General features: G+C 44.6%; 1 protein-coding gene across 14 annotated transcripts in view; it reads left to right on the top strand.

Annotated features, from left to right (window-relative positions):
• EPHA5 (EPH receptor A5) overlaps positions 1-24569 on the top strand; it is a 214683-nt gene that overhangs the window by 155085 nt on the left and 35029 nt on the right. For 5 of the 14 annotated variants that reach the window (XR_011140751.1, XM_068941117.1, XM_068941120.1 and 2 more), the window contains exons 6-9: positions 2527-2651; positions 6296-6455; positions 10346-10451; positions 19093-19158. Coding sequence is in view for 13 of the 14 variants with exons in the window: in XM_068941117.1 (XP_068797218.1) it covers positions 2527-2651; positions 6296-6455; positions 10346-10451; positions 19093-19158 (457 nt within the window). In the remaining variant the exon portion in view is untranslated. The remainder of the gene's footprint in view (positions 1-2526; positions 2652-6295; positions 6456-10345; positions 10452-19092; positions 19159-24569) is intronic. The other 9 variants (XM_068941118.1, XM_068941121.1, XM_068941114.1 and 6 more) reach the window with 3 other exon arrangements.

Below are 24569 nucleotides of genomic sequence, written 5' to 3'. Positions count from 1 at the left end.
TTGATACTACAAGTTTAAAGAGGTTCAGGTGCTCAGCTCTGACTTTTCTCCATCCTGCCAACCACATTGCACTGTGTGGTGGCACCGGAGAGCAGAACCCTGGAGGGGCACAGGTCTGTTTTTCTGGGTATGTGAGCAGCTCCATCCCCCAGAGCATCCAGGGGCCTCCCACTAAGAAGTAGCCGGTGTGTCCAGTTTTAGTAGAGATGGTTAGGTGGTCATCGGAGGCTTACAGCAAGCTTTCTCTAGGGTAGACAGGAGAGTATGGAGGATAGTTTTTGCTTCCCTCACCCCAATGCCTGTGAAAACCATGTATCTTAGAGTTCACCACTCTCTGTGCCCTCTCTGGGCTGATGGCAGCTGATCATACCCATGTGCACAGACCATACATCTCCTGTGCGTGTCTCACCTTGATGCTCACACACATGCATTGCATCCATTTAGGCATCTGGAGTACCTAATGCAAAGTCCTACGCTGGACTGGCAATTTCAGTCTAGGTTGTTACTAGCCATCACGTAGCCCCAGCAAGTGTGGAGGATGTTAGCTGAGGGTGAAGTCACTTCTGTTGATGCAAAACTGTTGGTGATCACCATGTGCTGCAGGTGGCATTTACATATATAACATTATTATCATTCAAAGCAAGGGAGTTTTTACCTGCTCAGTTGTGAGCACAGTGGTGCACGCACCTGAAAAGCAAAGTATGTCTGTGAGGCTGATGCCAGCTCTCCAGCAGAAAATGTCATGGAAACGGCCAACGCTTTCAGTATTCTCTGAGAGTCAAGTGGGCGAGAGATTAGTGAACAGGAGTGAGAAAAACTGGGGCTGAAAAGGGTCAAGATGCAGGAACTTGTTTGAAAAAGGCAAGCTCACTGCTAGCCGTCAGTCCAGGGATATTGTCTGGAACTGTTCCCTTATTCTTTTTGGCTGAAGATCAGGATTGGCAAAATTAATTTGTTTGTTTTCTTTATTTTACTTAATTGGTTCGGGGGAGTTTTTTGAGTGTTATGGTAATTAGCTGGTCCTGAGTACCAAAGAAGAAATTTTTTTATAGTTCCAAATAATTTTTGGAAGATAGAACGTGTTCATTTACTGCTGTGCTTTGCTCTCAGTCCCCAGTGTTGCTACAAACTTCTTTGCCATCAGTCTCCACAGCCCCCTTTGAGTCCTTGCCAAGCGGTGGCCCCGCTAGAGGGTGATTGGGGGACCCAGGGCCAGGCTTGGGTGGCTTTTCCTCCGGAGAAGCTGGCCTTTCTCTGTAGCCATGCAGAGGGTGGAGGCAGGCAGCCTTCCTGTCCTGCCTGTGCAAAGCCCTGTAAATTAGGGGGGTGAATTGCTCCCCTCCAGTTTTGTTTCGGTGTCGTTCCCTCTTCTCTGACACAAAACAATGGCATCGTGGATGCGTTTCCCGTAGCAGCATTTGCTAGGGAGCTGGCACGGATGGTAAAAAACACAACTTCAAAAGTCTTGGAAGTATCAAACTGAAAACAAAGAATCAAGCCCATTTCCAATGCACATGTGAGCTGCTAAGGGCAGATAACCTTTGAGGGCTACACCTTAAAATCAGAAGCAGAACTGCATAGCCATTTTCATTCGGTAGCTTCCCCAAGCGCTCTGCAAACTTTTGAACCTCTGGCAGGGATCACTGCTTGGTAATCACCATTCAAATCTTTACGGTCGCCGTTTGCAAGGGATTAGCATCGCCACGGAAGTTGTAACACCCCAGTGGTGCTTATGGGGAGAAAATGAATTATAAAAATAGTAGTGGCCTGCTAGCCTGTTCAGCACATCCAGAAAGAGAGGGCTGAAAGATGCCCAGGCTTTAACTAGTGCTTAAGCCCAAAAATAAATCAAATAATAAAATCAAATAAACCAAATGCTTGTAAGTCTGTACATGCTAAAATACATACCTACAAAGCAGCTGAAGGAAAGCAGTATGTAATTTCTCTGTGATAACATAGCCCCGTGACCTGTTTGAAAAGGTCTTGAAAAGGCAAGGTGTGGGGTTGATGTGGGGCCAGTCATAGAGTGTGTGTTGTGGGACCTTGCCCAGGTGGACGATGCTGGGCAGATCCTCAGCTGCTGTAACGCTGGTCTGCTTGGAGTCCTGCCGGTTTACACCTCCTGGCTTGGTTTGTTCAGAGAATTCCTCCCGCATTGGATTTCTGCTTGTGTTTCATCAGCTCTCGCTAAAGCTTTATGTAGATCAACACACAGTGGAAAGCAAAGTGTGGCAGAAATGGCAGCAGTGGAGCGAGGCAGTTGCTTGGCATTTATAACCAACCCCCCCCCATGGGACTGAGCTCCTCACTGGGGCAAACTGCTGCTGCTGCTCTTACTTAGGCAGTGGCAAGATTCCCAATTGTCAAAAATGGGCAAATAGCACCGAGGTCAAAACAGACCCTGTTCATGAGCAGTAGCTAAGGCTCACATTGTGTCGAAGCTGCGACTATGAGCTTGAATTTGGACACGGCAAGCAGTCTTACTAACCATGATTTTGTCTGTTTTGTTTTTCTCCTGTCTTGCAGCACCTTCTCCAGTCAGTAGTGTGAAAAAAGGAAAGATAACTAAAAATAGCATCTCCCTTTCCTGGCAGGAGCCAGATCGACCCAACGGCATCATCCTGGAATACGAAATCAAATATTTTGAAAAGGTGTGATGGACTGATTGCTGATCATCCCAAGTACCTTCTCCTTTACTGTCTTTTTCTTTTAGTTATAATTACGTGAGTCATGGAAGGGAGTGGAGCAATTTTATGCATAAATCAATGTCAGATTGATTTTGCAGTAAATGATTTGGAAGACTTGAAATGAGGGTGTTGTTTTCCATTAGTATGCCACTTCTCTTGAACAAATACATTAAAACTGTGTCAGATTCCTCTCCAGCCCCTATCACATTAAGGTAGAACCTGCTCGTTTGTTAAAAATAAGAGCGTTTGGGGATTAAGCATCCCTCACCTCCTGGAAATATCAGCCTAACCCCTGTCCTTAGTATTTACGTTCCCCACTTGGTTTTACTGCCTATCTGGCATTTTTTCCAGGGCTGCCCATTAAGTCTGCTGAGGCACACTGAGCTTTTCCTGTCCCTGCGGTAGAGTATTCTGTTTGTTCACTTCATGCTTTGCAGTCCAGTGCACAGAGGGAATCCCACTGTGCCAGCTGCTGGCTGAGCGCTGAACCACTCGCCCTGAGCCACGTGTACACTGGCTTTTTTTTGGAAGAGTTACCTGGATGAGGATGGCACTGAGGGCCGTTATTTCCAAGAGAGATGCTGGGGAACGCAGGGTTGAACAAATGAGCTAGATTTTGCTCAGGGACGTGGGATCTTCACGGGTGTCATCGCATCCTGGGGTAAGGAGAGGAGAAAGGTTTGCCAAGAGAGTGTGCCTGTTACAACCTCAAGAAAGACATCTTTGCTTAAAGGCTTGCCTTTTTTTTCCGACTCTGTATCTTGGTCTAGTCAAATAACGTTCTCTCCCTCCCTGCAAAGCTTGCCTCTCTTAGGTCTCCTTTTCAGATAGTGATTTGTTCTCTTCCTGCAGATTTAATGCAGTTTAACTGAAAAAGGTAACAAATGCACTCTGTCTAAGTAGCATCTTATGAATGATGCAGCTCGTCTAAGACTTTAAATAGCAGGCTTGCAAGAGACAACTCAATAGCAGTTTCTGGCCTTAGTTGGAATTGTAGTGTAGTCTTTTTTTCTGGAAAAGACATACTTTCTACATGAAAAGTGAAGACAAAATTAAGTTTAGTCAAAATTCTCATTTTATGTTAAAACTTATTTTAGGGAAGATCTTATATTAGTTCTACCTAGCACCCAAGTGAAGGTACTCAGCACGTAGCAGGATGGGACGCTTACTTCTCCTCTCTTTCTCTGTCCATGGGAGGGACCCATGCCAGCAGCCCATACAAATAGGCTGAAGAATTTCCAGAATTTCCTCCTGCTGCATCAGGATAAAATCATGATTTTTTTTGCATTTGAGAGAACTGGGGTGGAGCAGTGGATATCTGAGTGGCTTAAACAGGGCTGAGCTTTTCCAAAAAAGGCTTCTCTCCCTGCTTTTCAGCAAACAAGATGTTAGCTCCTTTGGGAATCAAGGCTTGTCTTGCCTGTGCCCTAGTGAGCGAGCCCAGCTTTCTGCCCAGAAAGCTGTGGCTATGGAGGAGCTAACCATGGACTCTCATGAATTTGGGTTAGATGGTACTGAAAGGCCTGGGCTTTCCTGGAGAACCCTTGCGTAGCTCTGCAGGGTGCTCTAGGGAACAATAATCTTCATTTTTGGCACCGTTGAGCGTGCTGTGCTGCCTGAGCCCTCTCTGTCCCAGTTGCCCATCAGACAGTGCCTGGGGTGAACCGTTTTTGGGGTGAAGTGGCTGGCTAGAGGAAGTGATGGCAGCAGAGCCCAGACCCCAGAGTTCGAGGAGGTGCACAAGGATTTGTGTGCAAAGTTTAGCATGTCCTTGGATTATTTTTGGAAGCTTCAGTTGACTCTCATTTCTTGGGGTTCTGGAAACATTGCTATTCCAGAAGCTTGTAACAAGGCACAAAGAAAGAATCAAGATTTGCTTTTGCCTGAAATAATCAATTGCTGATTCTCTGATTACATTGAACTACTGCTGTGCTACATTTAATCTTCGCCTTGGAGTGGCCTGGAAAGATTAGCCTCTAGAAATCTTAATAATGAGCAAATAAATCAAGCAACAAAATACATATATTTGTTTATTCTGTTTAGTTTGCGTGTTGTCTTTTAGCAAAGCATGGGGTTTTAAGATGTGCTGTTTTCAAATAGCTTCAGTAAATAGTTCTTAAAGTGCAAGTCATTCATGGGGAGGTTGCTGCAGCCAGGGAGGGCTTTTGCCAGCTTGATTTATTTGTTTCAGGCTGATATTGAAGCTTAGTATTTTCCATGGGAAAGCTCAAATGTTTAAATGTTTGCAGAAGCCAGGCCTGTATTGAAAGCCGGATTGGGCTGACATCCAAGTGAAGATGCGAACTAATATCCAGTTATTGCTTTTTAACTGTTCGTTCAGTTTTATTTGTGAGATCACCCTTCATCCTTCTTGGGTTTTGTTATTATTGTTTATATTCTCTTGCCTTTCAGCCCTTTACAGCAGTATGTTTAGAATGTTCATTTCCAGGGAATGAGAGTGGTCTATATTAAATGTTTTGGAAAACTGAGTTTTGTCAGATCACATTCTTTTAAAAGAAATCACTCTTTAACAAGAAAGAAAGGACAGATAGATAAAAATACCTACAACACAGTCTTGTGTAGCTACGCGCTTTAATTAGAAATTATGTAATCCTGTATTGGAGATTTCCAAGGCCGGATCTGAAGTATATTACTGTCTATGGAAAGTTGCCCATTAAAATTTGACAAATTTAAAAAAAAAAAAAACAGCTCAGATCCTAATTACTATGTAGAAATCTTGGTAAGGAACTACTGAGAATTTTTATTTACCTCATAAAAATACGGATCTGAAAGGATTTGGTGAATAAAAAGCAGATTCCGAGTTTGCAGGCCTTAGTTTATGAGCTCTTGTCTAGATTATTTGGTTCGGGAAATGATTCCAACTGTAATTACCAAGGACTTGAGTGAAATTTTCACTGATTTAAGTGAAGATTTATTTCAGCAAATCTTCTTAAAAAGTTCATTGTCTCAGAAGAATATGGCAAAATTAGATATTTTCAAGTAGTTTCAGTTTACTGTTCCTGGCCAAGTTCTAATTAGTGGTTCTAGAAAAGCCAGCATGAAGTTGCCCAATGTATAAATATGTTGCTCTCTTTTAGGCCTAATTATATTACTGGGAGGTAGTTTTGAGTATAAATCAAAATCACTTTTTAAAGGCAATGCGCCTGTTTTCCAGTTCTCTGTGTGTTGGGATTGATTTTTATTTATAGTGCAGACCTTTCCATTTCTCTGGGCACGTCTGTGTAAACTGTGCTGTCTTTTAAGATCCCAAAGTACATCCAGGGCAATGGAAAGTTGCTTTCAGTGCAGATGAGAAGTGTGATGTTGTCATTTATGGGTGGAAAGTATGACCACTCTGTTATGGCTCTGTTTCATGCTTCTTGGAGTCATTGATTGTTATGAGCTGCAGGGCAAGAGAAACTCCAGGTCCACCACTCCGTACTGTCCAAATGGCCTACACAGATTTCTTCGGGAAGAGGGTCTCAAAAGTGCTTATTTTTAGTGATTTTTCTCTGACGCTGTCGCTGCATTCATGATCAGTATGTGTTCTGCGAGAGCCGTTATTTGTGTGTTTGAACTCTGTGTTTCTTGGGGGGGTTGGGGAAAAGGACCAGGAGACGAGCTACACCATCATAAAATCAAAAGAGACAACTATTACAGCCGATGGCTTGAAACCGGGCTCAGCATACATCTTCCAGATCCGAGCACGGACAGCTGCTGGATACGGTGGCTTCAGTCGAAGATTTGAGTTTGAAACCAGCCCAGTGTGTAAGTCATTTTAATTACTGTCAGCTCATTTCTCTGTAACGGTTGCCAGAAAGCAGTCTGAGGATCAATATCCTTGCAGAGAGCTCTGTCACTCTCACATTCACCCTCTCTCTTTCTTTCTGGCCTTATCTCTTTAGTTAAAAACATGGGTCACATCTTTACCACGGGTTGGACAGGTTAACACGTCTGTCCTCGCTTCCTCCTCGCATTTAGTTGGGTAGGAGTTGAAGCACCAGGAGATCTTTAAGCTTTGGGAATTCATAGAATTCACTGCTTGGGAAACAGTACCTTTGTGAGAGTCATTAGAACTGATGAATGCCGCTTTCAAACCACTGAGCAAGGAAGGGTGAAGGTATCCCCATCCGTAATGCCGTAGTGGAGTGCTATGAGATGATGGGAACAAACCTAGTAGGTAAAATATCTGTTATTAAATATTCATTGATTGCATCTAGAAAAAAAAAAAAAAAACCTCTTTCTCCGTAAATGGTTCCTCCCTGCGACGGGAAAGACTTAACTAGCATTAGTGCCTTGTGGTGTAAGTTGCTGTCAAGTTGGAAGGCAGTTCCCTTTGGCTGCCAGTACAGCAGCCTTAAGAAAAGGAATTTGACTCGTGCACAGAAACGGCAAAAAATGCTTACTGCAGGCTTAAGGCATTGCTTGGTCTGTTAAAAACTTGGCGAGTTTGGTTTGTGGTTTGTTTGTTTTTCTTTTAATGACTTTGATCCCGTTCGGGATTCTGGAGCATTATTCTGTGGCTAGTTGAATCCCAGAGACGTGCAGAGCATAGTCATATGTAAAGGCCCAGCTGCTGCCTTTTTCACGTGTTCAGATGCAGCTGTGAGGAAACTTCTTTTGTTTCTGTTTCCTACGTTGTGCAGAGGTGCCAAAGATAGTTTTCTCTCTTATAAAATATGTACTTTGTATATCTATTTCAGTTAGTACAACTGACTTTTTTAGTCTTTCATACTATTTGCATGGGAGAGAAATTTTGTGTTGGGAAATACTCTATCCATTCCTATGGAAAACAACAAATTGGTCTGGATGTTTTTCTTAGAAAAGTAAATTTATCAATACTTTGATTACTGTTACTCTAGGCCACTTAAAATTTGTCACCGTCTCTTTGAAAAAAGTTTCTAAGTTGTCATTTCAATGCATGTTACTTTTTAAACCCTAATAGATTTTAAAGGGATCATTACATATGTGCAGATGTAGCTGTGGAGCCAGTGGCTGAGCTAATACAGTGCAAATTGCATCATGATGCAAACATTAATGCAATAAGAATTGTCTATTTAATGTATTTCTTATTATATTAACCATTAATTGTGTCCTATAAGTAGCAACAAAATTGTGTTATACTGAAAATTATTCTATGTTGTACTGGAGAAGTTCTGGTTGCAGTTGGAAAGTTTCTAGTTTAGAGTAATTTGAGTAACTGTGTTTCAGAATATTAATGAATAAAATACACTGCATATATGCACATTTGATCCAGCGCTGTTGTCACCAACATCCAGAGCCAAAAATAATGGCACTTCCTTAAAGTCTTCCATGCAAATATCTGCATTAGGACTTTTTCGTGGGCATCTCGCGATGGTATCTCAGCGTACTTTACAACCCTTGAGTGATTTAGTCCCGCCAGCCTATAAGTCTTTCTTGCATTTTAAAGACAGAAGCAGGTGCAGTGATACTGAGGAGCTGCTAAAATGCCAGCGTAGTCGAGGAAATGCCCCGTGGTCTCCAGTTCAGGAGCTGGGCACCATTCCTCCATTGGGCAATGCATTAATCCGTGCTCTGGCCAAAGCAGGACTTCACCAGGCATTCAAACACTGTGCAGGCCTGAAACGCAGTATAAGCCTCCATATCTTGCAGAAACACGGCTCCGTTTAACACTTTTCAAAGAGTGATCTTTTCCTCAAGGTTGAATACAAAATCAGTATTAGTGCCAGGAACGTGACAAGCCTCCCGAGTCCTTTGCACACACACGTCGAGAAAGACGAAAGCTTGGTGATACTCCGCACAAGCCCGCAGCGGCAGGTCGCAGTTGCCAACTGCAGTTGTTGGCAGGGGGAGACTGGAGGACGTGGAAAGCGAGCACTGGGCAAATTATCAGTGCTAGATCCAGGTTCAGATCGAAACCTCTCATAGAGCCACAGCAAATCATATCGGTTCAAGCACACATGAAACCCTTGCAGTGACTGTTGCAAGAATCCAACACTCTTCCAAAATTGCTTGGTTGAAACAGCATGTTTTATTTCCAGTTCACAAGCTTTCTAATGCAACACACTTGGAGGAAATATCAGAAGGTAGTTGCTTACAGCTGCGTGATCTAAGCAAGGTACCTGAGAAACGGAGGGAAAACAATGGTTGTAACTTATTTTGGCCTTCTCTTTTTTTCCGCAATTTATGTTTGGTTTACATGCTGTTTTCTGAATGTGCAGGTTTGGAAAGCTTTGTGATGCAGCACAGCTGTATTTTTTTAGTGGAAGTCTTTATTTGGATGGAAATTGTTGCTGAGGTATATCCACTTTTTGCTACCCTCCCTTTAATGTGCCACAGAGTCTGTCCCTGACCGTGCCAAAAACCAGCCCAACCAAAAAACAGTTGTTGGCTGTATTGGTGAGCTAACCCTGCTGATCCCTGGTGTGGGAGCAGGAACATGACAAGGAGGGATGAGGCAGGTCTGCCCCTGTCCAAGGCAGCAAGGTTCCAGATCTGCTTATGCATCCGCACCTTTGGGCTCCTGCAGGTCACACTAGGATCTATCTGATTTTCCCATCCCTTGAACAGTGCAGAAACCACCGGAGAAATAGCTTAATGATCTCTTTTAACTGTTTTTCTTTTTAATTATTTTGCCAAGAAAGCAATAGAACATAATATAAAGGAGCCTCTATAAATTTGTGAGCCTAATAAAATCTTTGGACGATGGCATGACTTTGGAGCAGTTAACGTTAAGTATCTAAGGTATTGGGCCAATCATTATGAAATCATTTACTGTACTTTTGCAGGCCAACTGCCGGCCTGAAGTCAGGTACCAGCCAGCTACTGTAACCCACTGGAGATCAAGGTTTAATGCCTTACCTTTTCTTTTTTTTTTTAACAATTAATGTGGGGCCATATTCAGTTATTTTTATAGCTTCCATAAAGCTAATCCTGTGCTAAGGAGCCCCATTTAGTTAAAGGCTGTCGTTAGTGTGCAATTGATTGCCGCCACTGCCCAGAGGGGCCAGGGTTTTGCGGAGGGCTGGTGCTCCTGCGGCCCTGCCACAAGCCATGGGGCAGCAACTCTTTATCACAGGGCTCTTCTCCTGTGTTTTATCAAACAACGGGATCATTTAAAAGGCATGGTCTGGGAGAGTTCTGCTTCCCTTATCAGATAGAAAGACCATTCACGGTATGAGTTTTGGTAGATTTCTGTTTTACAGAGGACACCTTCCACCCATGCAATATAAATGCTGCAACAGTTAGTGTGCAAGTGCTTATAACTTTTTGAAGCACAGGTAGTTTTAATTCTCTCGGAGATCTCGCTCATGCCTCTTATTTAGCGATAAGGGATTCATTCCATAAATGTTTTCTCTGCAAAGAGGAGCTTGCTGAGTTTTCGTCTTTGATTTGAGCAGCTGACCGAGAAAAGCAAACTCAAGTTTGCAAACTCCAAGTTCTGTAGCATTTCAATTTTTGAATTCAGTGATGCAAGTTTGTTTGTTTGCTGGCTTGGTTTTGCATGTGTTTTGATTTCTTTTCACCCATTTCCTCTTCAAAGTAGAAACAGACAGCAAAGAGAGAAGAAGCGAACTGGTAAAACTGAAACCTCACTGGCAACCCTGCAAGAAAGACTCATGGGTATGCTGACTATAATTTTAACCTTAATCTCCATTTTCTGTTTCTCATCTCAGCAGTAGCTGCATCCAGTGACCAGAGCCAGATTCCTATAATTGTTGTGTCTGTAACAGTGGGAGTTATTCTGCTGGCTGTTGTTATTGGTTTCCTTCTCAGTGGAAGGTAAGAGAAGCAGCTGTGTATTTATAAGCCTCGAACTTTTATGATAACTTTTATCTGACCAGCTGATTAACACCATTTAGGTGCGAGTACCTTGTGAATGAAGTTGCCAGGCAGTAGCGCTATAAAACAGCACCAGGGAGGGCTGATTGATCTGTTTGGACAGGCAGGAATTTCAAATGCATGCTCACAGATAATAGTTCACTTCCTAATGATTTGCAACTCGGTGTATAGACTGGCCTTGATTATTAGACCTGATTCTCACAAGAGTGTTTTCACACTTTTAAAAATGAGCAGAACGTTATTACAGGTAAAATACTACCTGATGTATCACAGAGTTCAGTGCTTTTAAAGGGAATTGTTTGCAAATCTTGAAGTTCATACGTTTGTACTCAGATCTTGCAATGGGCTTTTATCACTTAGAAAGCTTAACTACAATAAAACACATAAAGAGACAAAAAGAAGAATCCCAGGCAAATGGACAAACACCCTAAGTTTGGTAGGGCCTGGGTTTTATTTTTCATGTGCAGGATGCTAATGTTTTCCCCATCTACTAGTAACTTACTAAGAGAGCTACCCCCATCGAGGAACACGCTCAACTTTAAACCATCAAGCAGTCCCATTGACTTCTCATGTCCTTAAACGTAGGCAAGTGATAAAAGCCTGGGTTATGCAGTCTTTGACAATTCTAATGGAAGTTGATGGAACTTGTTGGTGAACAAAGGATTGTGTTGTTGGGGAAAAAAATCTGGCCTGTGTCCGTTTGTATGGCATTATTAAAATGGCATAGCAGCCAGCATACAAGGCGCTTTCATAAACTACATGTGTATTCTTCAAAGTTATTGAAGTACCTATCAAAGTGTAATTTATTTATTTTAATGGCAGAAGTCAAACCACTGCAGTGTCCTTCATGCAAAGCAATGTAAGATACCATGCCAGCGTCTATTAATACTGCTGAATTTGTTCTCAATGAGGAGTAAACATCTTTGCTTATAAGTTACTGATCAGCCCATTGTGGAATGCATGAAACAGGTCTGCCTTTAGCTTGGGTCTACCAAGAGCAAGAGCTTGGCTCTAAATCACAAGATATGGCAAGTATTAAGAATAGTTATAAGACATATGCAGAGGAAGTGCGCTAATACTGAGATTATCGGCTGAGGGTCTTGTTTCACAGAGGAAGTAGGGCATCTCATTGTGAAATCAGGCCAGGCTGAGCAGCTCTGTCCCCCAGAGCTGTCCCATGGGAGGGGAAGCTGTTTTACCAGGTAAGTGTGCCAGACTCATCTCCTTTCAGGGTCGGAGACTGACTCTCTCTTCCAGCGCAGCCATTCAAGTTCTAGTCTTCTACTTTGAGGACTTGTTGGGCTTAAAAATCAGAAAGTAAGTGCTCCTCTCTGCAAGAGAAGTGTGCAGTGGTGTGTGGGGGTGAATGGCTACGTGCCGTTTCCTTCTGGGCTTCTTCCTGTCGGTGTTGGCCACTTTCCCATGCTGAAATACGCTCAGCAGTGCCCCTGGGACAAGATCCACAATGGGGATGCAGGAGAGTAACTTTGCGGTTGTCCAAGATAAGGTGTGCCCAGTTCAAATCCTTCCGCTGCCGGATGTGACCCCCTCACCCTGCCATGGAGTCCTGGGAGACGGATGTCTCTGAGCCTCCTGCCAAAGGTGACCCATGTCACACAGAATATTGAAAGGGCCATTAGACAGCAGAGAGCTTAGATGACAGTCAGGGTCCTTGCCTGGGAGACGTGGTCCTCAGGCCTTGCTCCAAGGAGCTGTGCTCTCACCTCTCTCTGTGGACCCCAGGGGCAGGGACGGGTTCCCAGGAGCTCTTCTGTAGGACCAGGCAGGGTGTGTGGGAAGGGGCAGGCACAGTGCACAGGGACCAGAGGGGTTCACTGGCTTCTCTGCTACTGAAAGGGAGATCTGGCCAAAGCAGGCTGATGGTACATCCAGATCTGCACATTTGGTGCCTGGAGAGCTTGGTACTAGCAAAAACCAGGCCTCTCATGTCCCTTAGGTCAGATGCCCCCAAATCAAGCCACCCAAAGACCCAATTACTTCCAAAAAAGGGGATTAGTTCACTTTTAGCTTTTCAAGCTGTGGCTGCATGGACTGGGAAGAACCCAGGCCCTCAGCTGGAGGTGGTGGAGCAGCCCCACAGTCTGGTCCATCATTAGAGAAGTAGCTTCAGGACTGCAGGGCTTGTTAGCCACTTGGAGTTCTTGTGAATTTTAAAGCCTGCCCAGTGTGTCAAGTGACTCTTGAGAACAGCCAAATAAACCCTAGAAACCTAGAAAGTTGGCAGCCAGTTTGAAATTAAACAAAGCAAAACAAAAAAAATTGTTCCTGTTTTGTAGAAGCAGAAATGACACTAAAATATTTCAGTCATGCTGCTTTGCCTTGGATATGATTTCAAGACAATTCATGGAGTGCTTCTCATGCTGGGACATTGCTGGGGTGATAAATATATTGCAAGTCATAGGCTAATCCCTTTTTGAAGCTGTTAACCTGTTTCTGGAAGACACTCTCCTACATCTTTGGGGTGGTTATGCATTCCAGCACTTGGCACCAGAGGGTTAAATTTCCTTTTGTATTTCTTTCCACTAATTACTTTTGGAAAGACAGACATTTTGAACTCCAGGAGTTGCTCCAGCTGGAAGCTCCACTGCTTTCCACGCCGAGCTTCCAGCTTGCTCTCCTCCCTGGCTAATGCAGTAGGGCAGGTATTGCCCAGCTCCAAAGCTCAGGAGAAAAACCCTACAGGTCTGCAGCGCTGAGGACATGGCCGGGTCAGCTTGTGCAGCCTCCAGTTCCATGCTGCTCCCAGGCTCCCTCCTGTGCCTGGGGCACCTCCAAATGAGGATGTTGCTCCCTAAGGTGTCGCATGGCATGTCTGGAATGGGGACACTCACAGTGCTAGGGAAACTGGAAAAGGAAGGGCTGGGGAAAGGCATCCTCCTCCTCTCCACAGTTCAGCGAGTTATTTCTCAGCTGTATGGACTTGCGATTTTGCTGGGCTCTGCGTCGTTTTATTTTCCACTAGGTCCCTGACTGCAAAAGTTTCCACATCTCTTCCTTTTGGCTTTTCGAGTATCTGTGCAGTTTCTATCTCCTTTTGAGCGAAGGTAAATAACAGCTTGGCATTTCCCTTTGGCAGCTGGCCCTAACCCAAAGGTCAGCTCAGTGTTAGTCACAGTGGCATTTCCACACGCCAGCGTCCATCTGTGGAAGCGCGCTTTGTGGCCGAAGCTGGAGCTTTCTGGGAATTTGCAACTAAACGCGCTTTGCCCTAAACAATTAAGCCGCTTCTCAGAGCTGATTTACTTGCAGATGCTCAAGAAAAAGCTTCCTGTAAATAATGTGTCCTCTGACCAAGGTCATAAAGCCACTAGGCAAAATAGCAGATAACTTTTTAAGTCTTCTGCTCTTTGTATCAAGGGCATATTAATTATATAACAATCAGGATTACAAATCAAAGACAGCCACTCAATCAGACGTTAGTTGTCTCAGCAAAAAAGAGAAGTGGATTGCAGATCTATTATTCAACCAGATACAAGCACTGGACTAAAGAACATGGAGTTGTTACTATCTTTGTTTTCTTAGGACTATGTGCTGTTGTCAAGAGCACAATGTATTTTACAGATACAGCAAGGCTAAATTTGCTCTCCTAGCAATGTTTGAATTAGATGCCACTTGCATCACTGTTCTAAATTGAAGTATATGTTAATCGGAAACCATTGCAGGCTTTTGTTTTAAAACCTGTGTCAGACACACCAGTATCAGAGCTCTGCGTGCTACATCTTACCAGGGGAGTAAGGTACTGCAAACGTTGCCTTTGTGCCGTCAGCCCTTTTAGCCCTATGATAAACCTAGGTGGGAGGCCAGGTTTGTAAAGCAAGTTTGTAACAGCCTGGAAGGGAGCAGCAACAGGAAGCAGACTCACTGCTCCAGAGCAGTTTTCCATGTTTTGCCCTTTAAACCAATCCCGTTTACAAAACTGAAGGAGCCTTGGGTGGAGCGTTAAGAGACTGCCGTTCCCTCCAGCCCTCCACGTGTTAGAGCTTTGTAGCACTAAGCAAAGAAATGGGGTTTTATCAAGTTAAATGGGAGCGCTATTAGGTCAATGCTGAGCTGCTTTGCGAAAGCCGCTCAAAATAGCTAACAAGTTTGCTGTGCACCTGCATTTACAGCCAGCTACCCATCATGGATGACCTTTCCATGTAAAGCGATATTCCAAAGAACCGAAGGGAGCTTTTTATAGAAGTTAAGAAAAATATATTTGAAGCAGCAAAGCCCGCCCCTCGCCCTGTGTTGTGCATATATAGAAAGTCTCTTCTGGCAAGGAACTAGCCTGCAAAAGACAAAGCAAAGACAAATCTTGCCACCTGGGTATTGGCAATTAGAGGCTTCTGCAGCACAGTATCCATCCTTGACCTTAGCTGATTTAGACTTTTAAATAGCCGTCCCTGCACTGGCAGAGGGCTACTTGCTGGACTCAAATATGTGCATCTTTTTAAAGAGTGACTTTCAAGGAGCAGAGGGGTTGAGAGGATTGTTGGTGTATATTCCTGAGCCAGCATTTGCAACTTTTTGTGGTGTTGGAGGTCAGAACGGATGCATTTTTCTACAAACACCCCCGCCCCCATCTTTTTCCAATATCTGTCAGGGCTTAAAATAGTTCACTTTTCTGATATTTCCGTAGGAAACAGAGAAGACAGTTTGTAGATAATGTTTTCCATAAGGAGGATTTTTCCAGCGTGAGTCACAATTTTTGTTAATTGTGACATTTTAAAGGATTTTTATCTCTACATTCCTGCCTGCTTTTTCTTCTTCCTCTATGACATTGTCTCCCGTGATTTATAACCATTTTATGATACTGCCTACTGCTGAGTGTCCTCTGTGATCCACCTGATAACAGGAAGGATTTTGTGGGAACGGCTATTGCTCTGCCAAGTCGAGATTCCCATCAGGCTGGGTCCAGTTCTGCCTCTGTTCGGTTTAACGTTTTTACTACACCCATCACGTTAACAGCCTCTTTGCTCTTTGGTGGTACCTTTTCCCAGAGAGGAGCATTCATGGCGTTTGCTGTCCGGAAAAGAGTGCCTCCAGGAGCCAGTGATCGCTTCCCAGGCCTGGCACGGGAATCCACTGCGCATGGTCACCATCTCTACTGCTGGTTCCCTAGATGAGCTCGGCGCATTCGGCCACTCCAACAGCACCTAATGAGACGGTCCCCTTTCTCCAAAACACCTCTCTGCTTAGCACCTATGTACACATGCCAGGCATCAAAAGCCAATGTGAATTGCCGCAGTTTCGAGGAAGATTTAGGGAAGCAGGCAGTCTGCCTTCGGGTGACTTTGGCCCAGGGAGCGGGCAAAGTTTGACCAAGCTTGTAATTGAGCTCTAAGCCCATGAGCCACAGCCCTTGAAAGCAGTATTTCTGACTTACTTCAGCAGCAGCCGAGAGAATGGGGCAGACAGACCATCATGAATAGGTAACCAGCTGGCAGGTGTATCATGCAAGCCTCATCCAAGCCAGGCAGGAGTAGGAGAGTATCGCAGTCAGCGAGGGAAAGCTGTTGCCCTCGTTCAGAAGTGCTGCATTTGGTGGTATTGGACAAGCCCTGCCTCTGCTTGAGCAGCGTATTTGGATAGCATGCAATTTGGGAATTTGGGTATCTTAAAAAGGGTTTTACAATGTCTTGGCTGTGTGATGGGTGAAGAGTGAAAAAGACCATGAGGCTGTTATCCCTCCACACTTTCAGATATTTTGTTGTGCTTTGGGTACTAGAAATAGGAAGCATGACTGCTCCTGGAGGCACTCCATGTTGCAGCACTTGGCCTCTTGTCTAGAGAAAAGGTTATCTGTACTTCCTTGCAGTTTAGACATAAAAGAAGTATAACATGATCTGTTTCCAAGAGATCTTTCTGAATGCAATTCCCGTCTCTGGAAGTGTTACCCTGCTTTTCCTGTAGTGATTGTACATACATAGTCTGGTCAGGCTTTTGTATTTTCAGTTATTCCCCAAGAGCTCAGAGACATGTTTCAGCATGTGAACAAGATATAGTTTGGCAAGAAGAGGATGTGACTCCTTAGACATTAATGAGATCTGGACAAACCACAAATATGTTCCTAGCAGTTTGCAGTATATAATGTCGCTCCTCTGATGTTTGAAGTAAGCGTGTTGACTCACGAGGTGCTAGGTGCAGTGCTGGCTGCCTGAGCTGGGGTGTGGGCAGTCATCACTGCCATCTCACAAGGCTGCATAAAGGATTAGCAGAGTCTTCCCAGAAAGCCTCAAGCCTTTTAGTCTCTAATCGCAAGCCTCTACAGAACGTCCCATTAGAAGGGCTTATTAAAAGCAAAGAAGGAGGCTTTCGTTTAGCACACTTCCGAGTCTTTAACTTAAAACTTTTACCAGCTTTAGCTATATACAGCAGAGTCTCACTGAGCTGCGTCTAAGCACTAGAAACACAGTTTAATTCCAAATGTTGTCTGCAGACCTGTAGTAAATTAATTACACTGACAGAAGGCATAATCATTGGGACCCATCATATTTATTTCATGAAGCAAGCATGCAGTCTGGGGCTTGAAACAGTGCCAAGCGTGTTGATAAGTGCTCCTGGCACACATTTGTTAAAGTTAGTTTTCCAGACAGTTTGGTTTAAGAGCCACCTAGGCAGTACGAGGTCACTTTTCCAGGAACCGGAGGAGTGTCAGTTTTTCTCATCTAAGAGGACTCAAAACCGTAGGTTAGTCTAGCCAAGAACTGGGGCCCAGCTCTCAGCACAAAGGTCCCAGAGGTGCTGCTGCAGCTCCAGGCTCTTTGCATGGACCCTGACCATCTGCAGTCGTTCCCCAAAACCGGGGCCCGACACGTAGATCACACCTGGTTTCAAACAGGCTTTCGGAGAGGCTGCTGCCTCAGCTTCTTGCACTTTCCAGCAAAGGGGATTTAACAGTGCAGGTGTTTTCTCAATAACTTTCGCCAGTATGCAGGAGTGTAGGTCTTAACAGATCTTAGCAGATCCCAGGGATTTCAAGGTAAAAAGTCAGCTTGTTGGTAAAGGTTTTAAAACATTTTGTTGGCCTCAGAGTTTTTGTATTCCGAAGTTGTTTTTTTTTTTTTATATCTTTGCCAAATCAAGAGGTCCTTTAAGCATTAGCATTAGCAAAGATAAATCCTCCTTTGCATTAGCTGCTGAGGCCAAGTGCTCCATTCGCTTACATATCCAAGCGCTCCTTGGACTGGAAAGCGAATTTTGTTCTCCACTGAGCCAGTTTAGTTTGTTTTCAGTAGCCCTAGATTTTCTCTAATGTTACACGCTTTACTATTTTGATCCTAAATGAGATCTCAAACCACAGCATTACGTGACTGGTGTGCAGCAGTAAGGATGTATCAAGGCATAGCTCACTTACGTTTGAGCATTTTTCATCTACATAAAGAGAGTGATTGAGATTTTAAATACTCTGCACTCGCTGCTGGGAACAGATTTTTTTTTTCAGAGCAGCTCCGTTTCTGATCAGGCACCCGGATAGTTTTCTGTGTTTCAGAAAACAGTGAGCTCTTTTCTTTTATAAGGAAACAGTTGCTTTCAGGTTAACTGAACTGTTGTTTCAAAAACCTTGACTTTGGTTGCTGAGCAATGTGGGGAAGGTGTGATGATAGCAGCTGTTTGAAAATGCCCAGGGCAAAAAAGGGCTTGTTACTAAAATGTAAGCTAATGGTGTTAGAGTCATCAAGCCTAAATAGAGCCACAGAGATCTTCTAGAGACTCACCCGTCCCCTTCACTCAAATCTTGTGAGTTTGGCCTAGAAAACAGGAGACCTGACTCAAAATATATAACGTTTCACTTCCTTTTGTATGCTTTTGGGTTTTGGATTTCCGGGGTTAACATATATCAATGGAGAGATTTAGTGAAAGCTGAACTTTTCCCATATTAATATGACACCAGGAGCTGGGGCATTAAGAAAATACCAAATATTATCAACTATAGTAAAAGAATTGGCATCACTGCTTATAAAATGCTTGCTGGTTGTTTCGCTGATGCAAAAGGAGCTGAGAGAGACATTTTTCACCAGCTCTAATTTAAGTAAGCGCATAATCCACTATATAATTCTGTAAATCATTGCATGCCTGAAATTATTTTGCATCGTAATTTAAGGAAGTGCAATTGCAGAATGTTAATTTTGTCAAAATAGGTTATTTTAATATGTTCAGGCATTGTAAGCTATACTTTAAAAATCTGAAGGGTGCAGTTCTTTTCCAGAACGCTGGATGATGATGATTTTATGAGAAACAACAAGTGAGATCTTCAGCTGGCTTTAGCCGGAGTATTTGTCAACACCACTGGGCCCATGCTTATCTATCACACTGAAGATCTACCTGTTGTTAAATTGCTTTAATATATTTGGTAACAGAAAATTATCTGTGCGAGTTGTCCGAGAAGGATGACGGGCAGTTGTACAGCCCGCTGCCGGGTACAGCCTGATGCCAGGTGACCACACACTGATTAGACTAGAAGATCCAGGTAGTCATAAAGAACAACTAGTGCATATGAAAATGTTGAGAATGTATTTGCACCTTGCCAGGGCAGTGGGATTATTCCTTATCCTCGGCCTTTTTGTTTGCTTTTCAGTTGCTGCGATCATGGCTGTGGGTGGGCTTCTTCTCTGCGTGCTGTTGCCTATCCGAGCCTAATATGGTCAGTGTTCTCACCCACCCTGGCTCCCATTTGGTGTCCCACCTTCGTGTTTTCTGTGCGCAGTCCACCACTCTCTCCCTTTCTTGTACTGGCCTGCAAATCACTTTCTCATCCAACCTCTGCACCCAGCTTGTCTCTCTCAACAACTGGAAATAGCCTTACCCGAAACACTGTGGTTCTCCAGTAAGAGCAGGGGTCCCCAAGGACCATCTGATATGTTGTTCCGTGGTGGATCGATGCAGACAATACACCAGCAATGTCATGTGTCATAATAAACATCATGTAACTTGTATGCCAGACACTTCATGTAAATATGCTTCCTGTCACCAAGAGGGTGGGGGTGGGGGAGTAATTTGCCAAAAAGAAAGAAAAAGAGGGGGCAGTCGGGAGGGAGCATTTTTAATGGCATGTAACGTGCATGTCGGTGAAATGAGCTGTATGTCATTGGTGCCAATGACACGGGGCTATTGGCAAGGATATGCCCGAGGAGCCACGGACATATCGTTGCTGGCACTGCGTGCCGGGCGTCTGTGCTGCATGCTGCCCCATCCTGCGACCACCTCTTGCTGGACTGCCTGACCACCTTCTGTGCTGTCCTATTCTCTCCTTTTTCCCAACTCATCAAAGGAAGGGTGGGTTTAGTTTCTCTTGATGTATCTGGACGTGAGTTGGGTTGTTCTCTGAAAGGGAACGGGGTTTAGGGCTGTGAATCAGCTGCAAGCTGTGCAGGCAGCAATCTTCTGAGGCAAGTTAGGAGACATGAAATTGCAACCATCAAGAATCCGCTTGCAACCATAGGAGCGCAGAGACGTTCCACTTCAATTCACGGCTGGCCGCAGCTTTTGCCGTGTAGCTAGGCGAGCTGCGTGAGGCTTTTATACTCTATTTTCTGGAGGATGCTAAAGCTTTGCACAGTGTAAGCTGAGGCATGCTGCAGTCTCCACTGCGGAGCGCAGCAGTGGCTGAGGCAGACCGTTCCTGTGTCCTCTAGTCTCATGGTTTGGCTCTGACATGGCCTGAACCAGCTGCTTTGGAGACAGAATAGGAAATCTGGCAGTCTATAGTTTCTCACCCCATAGGAGATGGAGTCCCATCTCTGGGCTAGCTGAAAGCTATATGGCTGCAGTTACCGTGTGCCCTGGACAGCCTTGCGTGCCATCCCAGATGCCCACGTGTCCCTCAGGCTTAATTCCCCATTAATGCATTATAAAATATCAGCTTCTGCCTGATGAAGAGCATCGGAAAAATCCCTTTCTTGGAGCACAGGGAGGAGCTGGCCTCAGCCTGCAAAAGCTGCAAAGCTGAAGGCTATTTTTCTGCCGTTGGGGTAGTTTTTAGTCAGTTTCCACGACTTCTGAGTACTTAAGAGCAGTATTAGGAAGCTAGACTGCTCAGCTTGAGATGCTTGGCTGCAAAATGTTCTTCTGGCCTCTGTGGCTGTTTCTGGAGGTCATCAGTTTGGCACTGATTGTGCTAAAAGGAAACCTGCTGGATTTCTGCAGGGTGTTGTGCCTGTGCGTGAAAGCACAGGAATTTGTCTTCCAAATTTCCTCAGCCAGGCAACAAGAGGGTGGCAGCAATGGACAGCGCTGGATGTGCCTGCTCAGAAGAGCAGGGCACACACCAAACAGAGCAAAGGAACGAGATTAAGTGAATGGCTATGAAGAAATGAGAGATACACAGAGAAAGCCTGTGACTGACCTGGAAAATGCCCTCTGCAAGTTTCCTTCTAACTTGCAGAGGCAAAAAACGTGGCAATAAGCTGCTGTCCTGGGAGGCAGAGATGGGAAACATGACTTCAAGGCCCAGGCACTGTCAGCTGTGCTCGAGGAAGGCAGGACAACCTCTTTAAAGAGATTTATGAGGCTCACTTCAGAGGGAACTTCCTGCAAGAGGGAGGAAATAGCATCTTGTTTAAATTATTTCTAATTGTTCTCGCAGCGACTTAGGAAAGCCGGGTGTCATTCAGCGCAAAGGCAGGGAGAGACTGAAGGCTAAAAATACTGCGGCTGGAATTTGGAAACTTCCTCTGTACAACATCCAAGTCAATTGGAGGTCAAATACAGCCTTGCGCCGTGCTGAGCGGGCCCACGGTGGCTGGAAGCACAGTGGAAAAGACAGCGAGATGTCATTTGTCAGCATGGGAACCTGTGCTGGCTCCATCTCGTCAGGTCAGCTTGTGTATCTTTGAATGGAGCCGAAGATCTTAGCTTATAATCTTATTGTCTTTTACACCACTGTCCTCTTTTGATCCTGTTGTCCTAGTTACAGGACTCACAGAGGAGGTAAAGGAGGAGCTGAATGAACAGATTCCCAGCCATCAGGGGTTATACCAGGTTACCCTAGACAGAAGTTTGGTCCAGTGCAATTTGAAATAACTCATTATAGACATGTGATCAAAAGGTAGAGGAATGAAATGAAAGCAGGAGGAAAGAGAACAGAAAAATTTAAAACACTGATGCGTTTTAGACCAGTCTCTTGCGCGTTCCCTGGTTTTGTCATACTAAATGTATTCTAGGATTATAAGTAGCCGTGGACCAGCCTCGCTAGAGGCTTTTGCCTCTGGCTCTCAGTATCGGGGTTGTCTGTGGAGGATAAAGCTGCTTGTTAAACACGTTATTGTCTCCACACGTGAACCGAGGCCCTGGGATCTCAGCCAGATGGATGGAGGCCGCTTTGTTTGTTCCTCTGGGCAGACCGCAGTCCTGCCCTGCAACACATCCTGCGAGCTTATTGCTTTAACAGCCTGGAATAAAAACTCTGAGCTAACACCGCATAAACAACAACCTGGCACTCCTTGCAAAAGCCTCCTGTGAGATGGCAGCTCGAGAGGCCTTGGATGCATTCCTCAAAGCTGCCATGGTAAAGGATTCATAGTAAAGGAATGTTTCTGAGGGAAGGTCTCAACCCCACAACGCAAGTGGGGTTTTGCCACCATTTTGGAGAAGAGAGTTCAGTTCTCTTGGATTTAAGAGATTAAATACTTATATAAATCTCTGCAAGACCAGGAGTGGAGATGGCATACTCTTGTGGGACACAACTCCTTTTATGGTAACAGCTGCACCTAGCAAAGCGTCCTCGTTGTGGGGTCTCCCAAATACTCTCAATACTCTCCCCATTTGCTGGCACGCCTTGACCATATGCTGAAATGCTTCGGTATATGGCTGTAAAAACTGCTAAATCACACCCTTTGGCGTCTGGTGACCAGCAAGGTCCAACCCCATTCAGGGATGGTCCCCAGACTCAGTGGCTCTGGGTCAGGACATGGGAGCACCTTCCTTAGGCCCTGTCTGGCTTTTGGGGATGCCCCGGTGACAAGGGCACAGGGAAACTCAGGTTCAGGTGCAAACTATTTCCATCATTCTGAGGAGAGCAAGCATCTTGCTGCCTCATTTCTTGCCATTGTTATAGTTTTTTCTCTGCGAGTTGGTTTCTGCTGGGCGAGGCAATGGGTATCGGTTTCCCATTTGGGTTCTTCATCTTTCTACCTGTCCATTTTATATTTTATAAACCTATATAGGGATCATTTTACAACTTCACTTTTATAATCTGCCCCATCAATATTTTATGAGCTGCCTGCCACTCTGCAAGTACTTTTTAAATAAGACATGATGCCCTAAGAATATATAAAATCTCACTTTTTTCCCTCTGATATTTTTATTGAAAAACATGGAGCTGTGCAAGGAAGATATTTGCTTTCTAGATCCAGAAACTGGGACAAATCTGCAGCAGGAGTAAATGGCTTGAGATTCAGGCATGCTTCTGAATTACATCATCTCTTTGGCCAAGTGTCTCAAGCTCAGTGGGAGATAAAATGAGCATCAGGATCTTTATTCTTTTGCTGTACGTGATATGGAAAACATACAGAAAATCTGTGTTTTGTACAATGACAATAAACGAGAGAACGAATCTTCTGTGAGGAAACCTCCGACTTGCAGCTTTTTCCAATAAATATTAAGAGCAAATGCACACGCAGAAATGTTTTATTTCACAAGCAAGTAGAATTTTTTCTCCCAAGAATATCTTTTAAAGCAGAAATTTAGATAATTTATCTGTCAGTAACCTGTGTTAACGTCGCACAGCAGGACTGCTAACCTGAAATGGCAGATTTTTATAGGATTTAGTTTGGGAAGAAAGAAGAAGAAAACTCCTGTTACGAGGCATTTAACAAAGGTAAAGGTCCAGAAGGGAAGAAGTGCAGTTTAGCTCCGGGCAACATGTGGGTGGGCTATTTCTCGGAGCAGTTTAAGGACATGAGGCTACAAAAGGCTCAAATGGCAATAATGGGCAGGTTTTGTAGGAAGGTTCCTTAGTGATGCCGAGCTGTTGCTGCAGAGTCAGAGTCTGCTAGCTGCACTTGCACTTTGGTGCATCTCGTTGAGGTTTGTTTTAACGATGCTCTGGGGGTGGCAGAGCCTGATTTTGTATGTTAATGCGACATGTTGCTGTATGCGTTACATGGCTCCAGAGAGAGCACAGGCAGAGGCAGCTTGTTTGCCTTGGCCATTTGAGCATGTCCCAGTGCAGTAAAGCACTGGTCGTTTTGTGTCAAGGTAAGCATGGCTTGCTGCGCCAAAGGGATTACCTGTTCCCCTTCTCCCTTCCCTCGCTTTTTTCCAGTTTTAGCATTTGCATCTCTTTATGGTTGAATCATCCTGAGATGCAGTTAGTAAGAAGGGTTATGTTGGAAAAGATTTTTTTATAGGTGAAATACTCTAAACCTGAGAAAACGATAAGGATGTTTGGTTTGAAAGGTGTACAGAAGGGATTTTGTATATGCTTTCAGTAGCCCAAGAAACCTGTTTATAAGTGGAAGTCTGAGTTTTGGAATACATAGGTTGAAACCTCCTTCCCCCACCCCAATCCTAAAAATTACTTTTGCAGAAAACTGATTTAACTTTTGACACCTTGCAGCAAAAAAAAAAAAAAAAGGGAAGGGGAGGGTTGCCAGAAATGGGAGTTGATACTGATACTCACATGTTTAGTTTTTATACTTTTGGGGAGTGAGGGGGAAATTGATGAACAGGAGAAGAAACCATTTTCCAGCCAGTCCTAGCCAGAGATCTCCCACACCAAAACTGCTGCTAATATGATACTCCCTTGGAGAGTCTCGGCACACAGCCAGGGCACGGTTCCTGGGTAGTTAGACAGGAGCCCATCTCCGGAGATGGCCGAGCAGGGAGGCGATCCCTCGCATCGGTGCCTGCTTGCACAGCCTCAGCAGCCTGTTTTTCTGGTCTCGCCTTCGCACATGGCTCCCCTCCCGCCAGTCACCCTGGGCGCCTGCGCCGTCCTGCTTTCACCCTCAGCCTTTCGGCTCAGCAGCAGTGCCTGCGCCCTGACAGAGCTGCTGCCCCCACTGCCAAGGAGCTGCTGCCCCCACTGCCAAAGATGCCTCATGTCTGGCATTG

The sequence above is a fragment of the Struthio camelus genome, chromosome 4 (assembly GCF_040807025.1).
Source record: "Struthio camelus isolate bStrCam1 chromosome 4, bStrCam1.hap1, whole genome shotgun sequence".
Classification (NCBI taxonomy): Eukaryota; Metazoa; Chordata; class Aves; order Struthioniformes; family Struthionidae; genus Struthio; species Struthio camelus.
The sequence above is the reverse complement of the archived record's forward strand: the minus strand, read 5'-3'. Positions and strand labels throughout refer to the sequence as shown.